The 13,463-nt window shown below is 43.4% G+C and overlaps 1 protein-coding gene across 1 annotated transcript in view; it reads right to left on the bottom strand.

Annotated features, from left to right (window-relative positions):
- Positions 1-11,283: 11,283 nt before the first annotated feature.
- The window catches only part of KCNQ1 (potassium voltage-gated channel subfamily Q member 1), a 336,181-nt gene continuing 334,001 nt past the window's right edge, over positions 11,284-13,463 (bottom strand). The window contains 1 exon segment of the mRNA XM_039553144.1: positions 11,284-13,368. Coding sequence (XP_039409078.1) covers positions 13,165-13,368 — 204 coding nt within the window. The 3' untranslated portion in view covers positions 11,284-13,164.

The raw sequence follows: 13,463 nt of genomic DNA, 5'->3' as shown, positions 1-13,463 counted from the left end.
GTCTAGAATCCCTTGGCCCAGATTCCTCCCTTGACCCTAGAAAGACTTTTTACAAGTTACAGAATTCAGGCTCTTGTTTTTCCCCTGTAGGTTACATGGTGGTGTTACAGTGTGAGCACCAACACCACCACAGTCCAGCAGCAGAAACGCACATGTCATAAAGAGTTATTTACTACTTACCAAACATTTCCTCTCCCTGCCTCCTCCTTCCCCCCATCTGCTGCTCATTTTCTTATCCAGCCTGGCTCATATCTTGCAAATGGCATCCCATTTGGTGGGACACACACTCAGAGTCAAGCCAGACACGTTTGCCCAGTCACGCAGACTTTACAAAAGCATCCATAGTGATGCAATAATATAATAATTAAAAATAGTGTTTACAAGCTAAATCCAAAGCTACCATGGTGGGAGGGGAGCTGATGCCAATAATCTGCATGTGACAATGTGTAATTAAAGAGTAAGAGGATGATGGTTGCAGCTGTGGAGTTGACAAGGCTGATGCAATTCAGGCTGTTGATTTTCTTTCCACAGACCTAGAAACAAGGCTTTGGAGAAACTGTCCCATTTTTCAGGACTCTCTGGTGGTTCTGCAGAAATGTCCTCCATTAAATGCCACAAGAATGTCCCCTACAGATCCCCTCTTGCAGATAACTGTTGCACACAGGTTCTCACAGCATCTGTGTGGGCTTTGAAGGACCTAAACATGACACCTGGCACATGGATAGCAGGGACTAGAGAGTGATCAACCGTGGTATAAACTAGAGATCAGAACCAGGCCCGGAGCGCAGCTGGAAACGGTGCCAGTGGCATTTCTGTGCTATTTTACAGACTGTAGATGCTTTGTGCAGACATTGTCTGTAGTAAAACACACACAAACTGCGTATTACAAATGTTGCTGGATTTAAAAGTTTCCTGGAGAAGCAGCGCAAGTTTGCAAATCCAGAAAGAGTATTACTGGGACTTGTTGAAGTGCTCAGTATAAACTGTAACACACAAGCCATTAAAATGAGGATATTTGGCATTCAGAGTCACACATATGGGTCTTTCAAAACCATTCTTCTTGTTTGGCAGCTCCTACGGTCCTTGAATGATGCACAACCTCCTTTTATATATTCCTGTAAGATGTTTCTGCAAAGTTGGCATTTTTTAAAACAAATTGTGGAGGAGAAATCTGACTAAGAAACACAGATCTAGTCTAAAGGAAACTTTGGAAAACTACTTCATTTGCATGATTACTTTTGCAAATCCTAGCTGATATCTGTGCTTTGTGCTTGGTTTTTCGTTTGGCTGCTTCCAGACGTGCAGATCTGGAAGCCTACTTGTTCGAAGCAGCCCTGAGCCAGGCTTTGCAAGTGAAATGTCAGCGCTGTCCGAGGCTGGGGACACTTTCTGTGCTGATAAGCAACTCCTCTGAGTGGCCAAACTGATCCATCTCCCGCTCTGACAGTGCCATTGTCTAACCTGACTGTTGAGCGAGGCTTTAAGGCTAAGCAAAGGATAAAACCCTACAATTGACCATGTCCAATGACTGCCTCCATCATGTGACATTTCCTCCACCTACATAAAGGCATAATTGACACTTTGGACCTTGCAGATGTTTTGCAATTCATTTGGTTCCCACAAAGATACCAGAAAGTGAGTCTCGTGAACTGGCAATACTGTGTTTTCCTCTGAACACGTTCTTATCTCTAAAAGGTATTTAGATGCAAATTGCATCATGTCTCTCAGCCAGGCTTGTTTTGTTTTGCTTTTTCCTCTAAAGAGACTATGCCATGATTTTTTTTTTTTAAAGTATGAAAGTATTCAGATGTTCCTGGAAAAACTGAGTACCTTTGACTTCTTAGATCACATCCAAACGGCGGTATATTCCTCTGCCCTCTGCCCATGGCACTCTGCTTTATGCTTCTTAATTTAATTTGCTTTTCTGACTTTTCAGTGATCCTTTCCAAAGGGAAATCTCTTTGCTAAGAGGCCATTTGCTATGCTGTCAATGAAACAGATTATATGAAATACTGGTTGGCTTCATCTGGCTCTTGGAGGTTTGGACAAAGGCAGAGCAGCATGGTCAAGTGTGGCCCTCAAACAGTACAGAGATATCTTAGTAAAATCCTAGAAAAATGATCACTTTCTCATGTAATTGACCAAAGCTTTATACTCTGTGTCTTGTCCTTCCTCTATGTAAAATGGGAAAGACGAAGGTTCCCTCCTGGTTCAGCTGAGATTTTTCCTGTAAGCAGCCTTTGCTTTCACAGATGGAGACGCCTTGCGCTTTCTTTTCACTCCCATTTGCTCCTAATTAGGTCCCCTAAAGTGACAAGACAGAAAAGGCAGGGATATTGCAATATGTAGTATCTGCCTGGCTCACCTTCCTCACTCTGGATTGATCAGAGTTGAGAAAATGGCACTTCCTCTTTTCCACAAGGGAAATAAAACCAGCTCCTTTGGACAAACCCTTCTAGGCTGAAGTCTGCAGGCAAGAACTTCTTCTAGAAATGAAGTGAGTTCTCCTCATCTGCTTCCATACTACATGCGTCACTTGCCTTCACTTTTCTTTAAATAGCGATCAAAAATTACATATATATAAATATAGACATATATATAATGTTTCCTTCTCTGGTGATGGTAAGATAATGCCTAAGTCAGACAAATTGCTGGGCACAGCAAAGAGTAACTGGTTGAGATCTATGGCCTATGATCTGTGCATCATGCAGAAGTTCAGACCAGATAATCTAATGGGCTCTTCTGCCTTTAAAACTGATGAAATACTGGAGAGGGAGAGATGTCCTGAGTCACGAGGACCAGTTCCCTGCCTTTGCAGGCAATCACAAGCTATCATTTCTTTCGTAAATTGATTAAGTCACATCTTAAAGCTCGGAGGTTTGGCTCCCAATATTTTCACTGGAGTGCTATTGCAGAAAGCCCCTTCTCTGATGTTTAGAAATCTTCAAAAATCTGTTTGTGGACAACTTACATATTTTTTCTCATGGCAACATTGCCCTTTGGGTGAAACAGCAAATCTCCTTCCTGTATGTTTATGGAAACCAACCTTAGCCTTTAGATGCCCTTAATTCCTCTGACCACCCTTGTTACCCTTCTTCTGCTCCATGCCACTTTCAGGAAAGACTCATCCAGCTCAAGTAACCAGACTGCTACACAGTGCTCCAGTTGAAGGCTTGGCAGCTTTCACAGTTCCTAAAGAAATACCTCACCTTGTACCACATGAAGGGAAAGACACCTTTTGCAGGAGGGGATGGCCTGCTCTGGTTCACTTTCATTTATTCTCATGCCCTGATGCTGGAGAGATGCTGAGGCACCCCAGGGCTGCAGCACCCCATCCCTGAAGCTGGGACAGTGGAGGTAGGAGGGCTGTGAGAAGTGGAAAAAGGCTGCACAACTGAGCCCCCTTTTGCAGTCTGTGTGACAGACCTGGGTGTATGGACTTTCCCTGAGCATCCACAGACACCTGAAGCCCAGGTGCTTCTCCCACACCTTCCCAGCTGGCCCTGCCTGGTTGGCTAAGTGGAGGGTTTTGCATCTACAGAGATAACACAGAGGCCTCTGCTGGAGCAAATTGCTGACTACTTTCAACACTTAAGACATGAAAATAGGAACTCCGTCCTCTCTTTCTCACTGTTGAATGCTGCCAAGCAAAACACAGCTAAGCAAGGCTTGCCCACGATCAGCTCTCTCTCCTCCTGCACCTGCACCCTGGTGTGGTCTGTTTTGTGATCACATGCCATCGCAAGCAGGTGATGAAGCAAATGCACTTACCATGGCACAACTCACGAGCAGGTCAGGGGCAGAACATGTTACAACTCAAAACTGAATTTCATTAGAATATTTAAAACCAGGCTCAAGGTTGCATCTTGTTGTTATTTTCTGCCACCAGCTCTGAGATCTACAAAAAAGATGTTGTTTCATGCCCAAAATTTTTTTCCTCCTTTCCTCACAGTACATCTGAAACATTTTAGGCAAATGATTAAAAAATTGACTTTAAGGTCATATATCTGTATTTTACAAGTGTTACTTTGAAAGTAAAATCTCTATTTATAAATGTGTGAAAATAATGTATCAGACTTGATGTTACAGCAAACTTATCACAATATCAATATATATAATTTTTATTATTTCATACATGTATATAGAACCTCTCTTAACTGTTATTGCTGGTTCTCTAATACTTGACCTGAACCTGAGATGCAATGCAGTATTTTAAAGTTACTCATACCTTGACTAAGGCCTGCAGTAAGGCAAATTTTTCTTAGACATCAGTGGTACTTTCTTAGTTGTGTATTTTTAATGTTTAAACCTTATGCTTGATGTTTTACATTTTTGGCCAGGTGTTTTTATTTCCTTGAACAGTCTACTTCATGCAGATAGATGAAGAATTTGGGGGGATTTTTTCTGGTTGTGACAATTACAGATATGTGAGGAAGGTAACACTGCTGGTATAATTGTTCTGTAACAGAGTAAATAATTCAGTGGGGCACGTGCCTTTTATTGGTGGAGAAAACATCTACTTTTTCATTTTGCTGATTTCAGCTTTCCGAAACAGAATTTTAGAGTACTGTGCACAGTGCTTGGTCATGGTTATAACCCAGGCTTCAGCTCTTTAAATAAGTGGAGAATAGGAGCACTCAAACCCCAAACTTGCTTTAAAACAAACCCCACAGAAAATTAAAAGGAAGCTGAACCCTTTTTTTTTCTTTCCCCCAATCCCAAATAGTTTCCCACAAGGAAACATCCAGAGACCTCCAGTCAATGAACAGAGCTACTTCTTCAGAGCTGACTTCTCTACAGGGGCTTCAAGCTTTTTTTGGGTCTGGATTAAAAGATGTGAGCACCTAAAAAAACCTGAAACAGAGAAATAAATAAAGTCACCTCAGTGCTTCACGGATACCCTGCATTTGCAAATGCTTGTCCAACCACAACCTAAATAATTCAAACCATCGTCATCAGGCAGCAGCACAGCTCTCCTCAGTAGGCACTTGCCTTATCACTCTACAGCAGATGCTTCAGTCAACCATTGGATATTGAAAACATAAATAATGAAACAAAATTTGGAGACAATGGTTTCTGGGCCGGGAACAAAATACTGATGGATATTGTCAGTCTCGGTGTAACCAAGCAGCAAAAGCTCAAGTGACAACAATAGGGAGGAGAAGAATAGGGACAAGTGAGGAGCCCAGAATCTCAATAAGGCCTGGAGCTGCACATGCTGCTGTTACCCTAGAAACTAACCTCTCCCCTGAAGAGGTTTGCTGGGGCATTGTCCGGGGGACACAAGATGTGTCATACACCAGATGGTCGTGTGCTGTATAACTCAGTTATCTGAGCGCTGGAGTGGAGGAATGCACGCTGCCGAGCGCTCCGGAGGGCCGCCCAGGGCACCATCTGTTCTTTCAGACCCAAGGCACTGCTTTGGCGTTGGCTTTTTCTTTTTTTTTTCTCCTTCCAAGAAAGGAGAGGAAAACAAAATTTAAATGATTCACCATTCAGCAGGGAAGGGAGAGAGAGGAAAAAAAAAAGCAGCTTAATACAGTTGCCATATCTTGCTTTCATTTAGCTAATTTTATCCCTGGGTTTTATGTCAGGTGAATTGCTTTTTTACGCCTGGGAGAGCAGCAATTATTTCTCTCTCAGGAGTCTATCATTTATAAATAAAACCCCTTTGAGACCTCATCGGTCATTTACCATCTGAAAACCCCCAAATGCTTTTAGCCATATGTTCTCCAAAGTCTACTCTCTCCTCCCCAGAGCTCCCTGCAAAGGTTTCGGCAATGCAGGGGAAAGAGCATTTTTCTTTTCCAGGAATTGTTCTCCCCTTTGGCTGGGAAGGGGGGAAGGAGGAAAACAAAAAGTCAGAGTTGAAGCAGCAGTGTGAAGGAGTGGCGGAGGAAGGAAATGCTAATCACGGGCTGTGCCGTGCCAAGGAGAGGGGCAGGCACCGGGAAACATCCCGGGGCTCCAGCTCCAGTGCCACCAGAGCCAGCCAAAAGCCTTCCTGCCTTCTGCTGGCTTTGGACCGAGACCTGGGTCAAGTTGTGGAAGTGGGAACACCAGATGGAAATTAAGGTTCAGGACACTTCAGGGTACTTCAAAGGTGTATTAAGGCACTTAATACGTTTGGGTGCAAGAAGATCAAGCCAGGGCAGTAAAAATGATGCTCAGGCTGCAAGAAACAGTGACTGAAATGTGTGTGCTTGGGGCAGTACATTTTGCTTAATGACAAGACCTGTCTTTTGGTGCATCTTTCTGCTCCCCTGCTTCTGGTTTCTATCTTGCAGCTGCAGAGTATTCTCCCACTTCTCAGCACAGGAGAGAAAATAAATGGAAAATAAAGTACTGGCTTGATTGCCAATGAAATAACAGGGAAACATTCGCAACCATTTAAGCAAAGGCAGTATTTCAGATCTGCTCTCTAATGGCTGCAAGTGAGCACACATGGTGATGGCTGTGAGTCTGCAGCTCCTGCAGCACAGGCAGGGGAGGGATTCAGCAGGGGAAGCACATCTTCTGTCATTCAAGCCTTCCAAGACAAGTTATGATTAAAAAGATGTTGTGGCTTGCAGAAGACTCCCTGGTGCAGCTGTGACCAGTCTTCATGGGGGTAACTCTTACCTGATCGTTCCCAAAAGCGATCTGAAGGACATGCATCCCTCTGCCAATCAAACCCACATAGAGTGTTTCAATGAACAGAAGGAACTAGGAAAAGGGACGCAACCAAAGCAAATTTGGGGGCAGCCTAACAGCTGAAGATGCAAAAGGAGTAAAACCTGAATCACATTTATGTTTAGGTTCCATGTATAGACAGCCCAGTTAAAAACCCAATTAGGTGACCATTAGGACTAAAAAATTACTAGGCAATGCTTAAACAACAGACCATAGTACCTCACAAACTGCTTGCAACCCTAATCCTTCACACGTGGTTATCATTCTTACAGCATTGGTACTGCTTGTATCAACTCTAACCTATTCATTTTTAAAAATTAATGATCAATATAATCCTAAGGACATTACATATAGCAGAACTGAAAACTGAATTTATTTCCTCAGCTTCTTTTTTTTTTTATTTCCCTGTAAGATTGCCTGCACAGAAAACAGCAGTGATGAATTTCAGCATAGCTGGCTTTAAAGGTTGTGTGAAACGCACAGGCACTGGGGGCTTGGTGTGTGATGCTCCCAGACTTGGGAAATTACAGCAAGAAAATCTCTATAGATTTGTCTGCACATCCCTGCTGGGAATTCAGCCCTCTCTGATCCAAGACAGTTCACTAAGGGCTGCCTAGCCCATTTTCTGCACCTGGCTGAGAGATTGACCAGCAACTCTATGGGGTCGTGGAAGCTTTATTCCCTTTGTTCCATGGGTGTCTGCCATGGAGAGCCAAGCTTGGATTAACTGAGCCTAAATCCCTGGGCAGCCTACCAGGGCAACGCTAGCTCTGAAACAAACGTAGCTCCAAGATGTTTTCAAGATTGGCTTTATGGATCAGCTCTTCTTAGGTGCAAATCCACAGGCAGAGAGCACAATGCCTCATGTCAGATCCCCGGGAATTCTCTCCCCAGAGGCAGCAGTTGCCAGCTCATGCGGGAGTGATGTGAACTTGGGCAGTGCCATTCTTTTGGGGCAGCCCTTCCCCAGCAGTGCTCCCCTGCCAGCGATGCAGATAATCTCTCTCTGGACACCACGCTGTGTTACAGTAACATACATGGACACGGTTCATAATGTGCCCATCTGGCACCTGCGTGTTCTTCGTCGCAGCATCAAGCATTTTGATGTTTTAACTCACTGTCATTGGAAGCAATGTGAGGAAAAAGCTATTTTCCAGGATCTTTCAATAGCTGATCCAAAGGCAAGGTGCATCACGCCTTACAGGAGCCAACAACTCCCACGAACATGTCTCCTGCATGTCTTCTCCTCACCTCAGGAGTTAGCAGTGGTCTTCTACTCCAAAGTGAGGGGTTACATTTCTTCCAGACCTCTGTGTTTGGGCAGGGAGAGAGAGGACTTTCAGCCCAGTTCCTGTGAAAACAAGGTTAATGCACTCATGCTGTGTTTGTTTTGCCTCCCCCTAATAACTTTTGAACCTGTTGGCCTTGTTCAATTCAACTTGACAGAAGGATAGAGGTCTAGAAAATAATTAAATTCTCGTAAGTTTTGTGAAAATAGGCACTGATGTAGAAGACAGAGGGGCCTGGTGTCAATGTCCTCACTGAGTAAAGGCTGAACATGAACGCACATCTCGTTGGGCATCAGGGGAACAACACAGAAAACAAACCTGCAACCACAAAAGAAAAGCTCCAGCTGAAATTCACACTTCTTAGACATCAAAGTCAGACCACAGACAAGACCAATAAAAACAGCATTCACAGAAGTCCTTGCTAGTTTCAACGTAACATCTTCTGGCTATTCCATGGGATCGAAAACTTGTTGGGATGTAGCTAAGTGTCACCTCCACTTTGTACTGGCATAACAACCTGCTGCCTTCATCACAGCTGCTGCTGCTGCTGCTCAGGAGACCCATGATGCAAAACCTTAGAGAAGCTATTTTAAATGAAACTGGAGGGCATTTTAAAGGCCTTTGCTCTGTGTTGTGTGTGTGCAGTAGGTAAAGAAATTCCCATCACAGAAGTGGAATGAAATACCTCTAATCGTTGTGGCTTGAAAACACAAGTGGCATGCAGGAATATTAGAAACCAATGATTTGAAAACAAATGGGAAACAGAAACTTGTGAATTCACATGGTTTTGTGGCTCTGTGACCATGAAGAAAGCAACACTGCCTACACAACTGAGCCCAGCTTCCACTGAAAGGCCATGGAAAGGCATCTTTACTGCACATTTTCAACTTCCAAAGGCTTACACTGAGCTGCATGGACTGAGCAGTCCCACTGCAGGCAATACCCAACTCCACGCCAACATAAATCAAGTGCACAAGTACATTTTCATAGGAGCTGCATCAAACCTTCAATCTTTTTTCTTTTCTTCTCAATGTCTCTCTTCTTCCCCAACCACCACCCCAGCAGTAAAACCCATCTCAGCAGGGCACATGAATATTAGCTTAAAACTGTTTTTACCTTTTCTCCTTTAAACTCCTAGAAAAGAAAATCTTCCCGTGTTTTACTTTTTCATTTTTCAAAAAGCAGCTTGTTTCTTGCCCAGATCTTTACAGCTCAGCGGCCTGGAATATTTCCACCTTCCTCAGAACTGATGGGTGCTAAGTCAGCCCAGAGGTTATCTGCTAGCAACAACCAACCTCAATTTGCTGTGGTGAAATGTCTGTTTAATCCACTGACATCCAAAGATATCTGCCTTAGCTGCAAGTATGAGCATAGCAGTGGCCCATTGTGTTATTTGAAATGAACCTCCTTTAAAGCAGAAGAGTGAAAATGAGTGATGGCCAGGCTTCTGATCTCCTTTTGTAAGATACTGTGTGGAAGACGACCTAAAACCCAGCCTCCTCTAACTGTTAGTTTGGCAGCAGGCACTTCCAACTGAAACTCCTTGGGCTCGGAATAATTAAGGGTTTGCCTGTAGCAGGACTCCAGGGTGGGTAATTATTTATCTGAGAGTGGTACCTCCAGTTCCCAGAGGGCAGGTCCCTTTGTGTAGGCACTGAGCAAACACACAGAAAGGGGCCCTCCCTGTCCTGAGGAATTTGTGGTCCAAACAAACAAGTGAGCTGAGTGCAGGAGAGGGGGCAGCAGATGTGGCCAAGCAGGTGAAATGACTCGCCCTGAGGTCACACTGTAGATTAACGCTGATGCCAGGCAGTGCTTCTGTCTCTTGAATCCCACCACATTCCCCTCACCACGAGCCCAGGCTTTTGCTCATGGACTAAACCTCCTGCCCTGCACAAATCCTCTCCACCTTCTGTGAATCTTCCTTTCTACGAACTTGCACATCCTCTGCCTCTGCTGTGGGCTGAGGCAGGGTGAGATTTCATCCCCTCCTTCAGTTGGGCAGCCCCATGTTTTGCCTCCTCCCCTTTTCCCTGGCTTCCTACCTTCTGTATCTGGCATACATCAGGCACCCCCCTGCTAGGCTAGGGAAGCTGAGCCAGCTAACATTTTTTTAGATTACTTTTTTTTTAACTGACCTATATTATTTTTAGACAGGGATGAGGGTCTAGGCCTAACTTCCACTAGTCTTAAAATGCAAACTGCTATTAAGCTGCTCTAAGAAAGAGGCTTCTTTTGCAGACTCAGATATATTTATTTTAACACAGTTCACAAAAATGGGGTAGAACTTTAAAGTCAAACCTTACACTTTCCTTTGCTCCCCTTCAAGATATTAACAAACATTTCACACCCACTTAAAAAAACCCACACTTTGGACAGTTTGACTGAACGGCAGGCACAAGCAAAAGGGTTTTAGCAGAAACACATACTCACTGCATGCTGCTTTACTTCAGGCTGCTCCAGCACTGGACTGCTCAGCTCATCTTCCCTCTGCTGCTGTTCCACAGTGCTCTGTGCAAGAAAGATGCTGAGGCACCTGCTTCCAGGAGAAGTCATTGAGGTATGAAGCCCCAGCAGGGCAGATAATTCCAGTCAGTCCTCCAAGCAGAGAGGTCAGATCTGTCTCTGGTGAGCCCTTGGGGATGGCTGGCTCCAGGCAGCTGTGTCGCAAATTTGGATGGCTCATTTTATGATATCCCTCTTCAACAGGGAAAATCAAACATCTTCTTTTCCTTAGGATGAGGTGGATTATCAGGTACGAAGTAGCAGATCTCAGAGCTTTGTACTTTCTGAAAGGATCAGCTGGACTCAGCTGAGGAATCACTGACCTCACAACTGGCCACCTGCCTCAAAAACCTGTAAAATCCGGTGATTCTGATGATTCTGTTAATGGAGACTTTCAGATGGTTATAGACCAACTGACTAGAAAGGGAAATTATGTTTTGCATTAAGTGTTTACTGTGCCAGACTGTTATCACCAAGATTAGATGTCAAACAGAGAATGGAGGGATGGTCTTGGGAACAAACAGGCAGGAATGGACACATTTTCTGCTTAAAACAATGCCTCTAGAAATGCACAGACCTGTCTGCTTCCAGCCAGGGCCACATGACACAACTTTCTCTCCAAAGCCATCCCAGCTGATGAAAGTCCAGATTTTCTTTTATTTCTTTAGTGAAGTACCAGCAGAAGTTTTACAGGCCTGCATTGCAAATAAAGGCATCAGTACACTGTACTGTGGGATAAGAGAGAAAAGAAAAGAAAAGCCAGCAGCTTTCTTGTGTGTATCAAGTGTCTGGCTTTTAGAATAACCAAAAGACATGGCACTCTTGTCCTGTGTTTTATTAGGAAATTAACAGGCTGATTGATAACCTGAAATTACAAAGTCAATCTCATTTAAAAAATGTTCAAAATCATGAGAATAATTTTGATTTCTACGAAAACATAATGCCCAAATACAATTCTTCTTTTTGCCTGTAAATTTCTACACCTTTAACATTTATCTACTGTACAACAGAGAGGCTGGATAATTGTAACAGAATCTGTAAAGTTAAATACAGGATACTTTCTCTGCAGTCCAAGTGGAAGAGATGAAATGTTGGAAAGAAAGCCCAGAATGTGAGCAGCACTGTGAGAAGGTTCCCTGTGATCTCATTCACTATGCATCAGTTTTTCAGATTGCTCAGAGATATTACAGACTGGTAGTATTAACTGCTCTGCCAAGGTATGAGGCTTTAGGGCATCCACCAGGAGAGGGAGACCACTGTGAGGTGCAGGGCCTGCAGGGAGGGGAACAGGGTGCACTGGCTGTGTAGGATGCTCAAAGTGCAAGAGCTGATAAATCCATCTACATCTCTCTTTCCCCCAGCAGTATGAGCTACCACAACCACCACGTTGGACTAAAGAGCTCTTCCTGAGGCTGTCAGCTTTAAAGACTGACATGATTCAGGCACTGACTCTCTGCAAGGGCTTAGTAATTTCAGCCTTAGTAATCAAAACCCAACTCCTGCTCACACTGTGTGTGTGAGAACTCACTCTGAGCCAACACTGTTGGTTTCATTGCAGTCATCATGTGGGGCAGTGAGCTTCAGCCCCATGGGCTGTGGCTGAGGCCCTCAATTCTCTAAATAAAGAGCTGGCATTTGTCAATACCAACGCACTCTTGTTGGGAGTTGAGTTTCTCAAGACATCATTCATGGAAACATTAAAATTGTCATATGTGCTGTCTGGATGGGAGATGCTTTCCTGAACCGAAGCCTCGATTCCTGCAAGGATTATGGATGTTCTGTAAGTGGCCAGCTCAAGCGCTTAACCAGTGAAGTCCAGCCACTTCAGCCTCTTGTATTATTCTTGGCCTCTGTAAGCTAAAAAGCAGTACATTTAAGAAGTAGAAAGCCTTCCTTTTAAAATGCTATGTCAGGACAAGTACATTCAGACCACTGTGTTTTCTATTTATATATAAATTCTTTGGCAACAATTTTCTAGAAAGCAGAATGATTTTTTGCTATATAATACTTTATTGTCCCCCCATGAAAAACTGATATCTTAGAAAATCTATAGCACTTTCCACTATAAACAATATTGTTCCAGATTAAGGATTAGTTCCTCCCTGAAGAAAAACAGATTTTAAAAATCTGGTCATTATCTGATAACTGTTTATATAGTAACACTAAAATAAAACAGAAAAAGAAAATCATTCAGTATGTGGTTTGTTATTGTCTAGAATGTTAGTGTGTGTTTATACAATAAAAACAACATAAGTTATCCTAGTTTGTTTTAAAAACCTTAGTAGCAGAAATAAATTGCTATCTGCAGATTCATAAACAGAATGCATTTTTTTCCATCTAAGTTCAAGTATTATTAGAATATTATTATTATTGTTATTATTATTATTATTATTATTACAGGAGCTCTAAATCCTTGCCATTTTGCCTGTCTTTACATCATTTTGGTCTTTTTGAGAAATAACAAGTTGAAATCATTTGTTCAGGAACAAAATCAACACGGAGCTTCCAGAAGTTTTGCCTGGTGGAAGACAGCCTGGCAATCCTTTGGCTACTGTGGGTAACTTTAGAAGAGTGGTGTAGATAGAGCAGTTGCACAATTTCTTGGTTGGCTGATGAACTTCATTTCTCCCAGGTTCTCAACACTCAGTCCCATTTAGAGGAGTAAGGCAGGAAGAACCCAACCCAGACTCGCACCACATCAGGATATGTCGTCTTCATTTCTTCCCGGTACTGTCAGCTGCTCGTAGGTGGGCAGGGTGTTGTTGGGGAGGAAAAGCTCTGAACCGACGTTGTGGTTGCCTCTCTGAGATGATCTGTTGTTGCCCTGATCCCCCTGCTGACGGGAAACCAGATGATGCAGCATGTCTGTGATGAGGTTCAGCTTCTGGTCCATTTGTGTAACCTACAGAGGCGAAGGGGAGAGGTGTTTAGTAGCAGCATGCAAGGAGATTGCAACAAACCAGCTAATAAACCTGTAATATTAATTAGGATCACAGC

Source organism: Corvus cornix, chromosome 5 (genome assembly GCF_000738735.6).
Source record: "Corvus cornix cornix isolate S_Up_H32 chromosome 5, ASM73873v5, whole genome shotgun sequence".
Lineage (NCBI taxonomy): Eukaryota > Metazoa > Chordata > Aves > Passeriformes > Corvidae > Corvus > Corvus cornix.
Note: the sequence above shows the minus strand (reverse complement) of the source record. Positions and strands in the feature narration are given on the sequence as shown.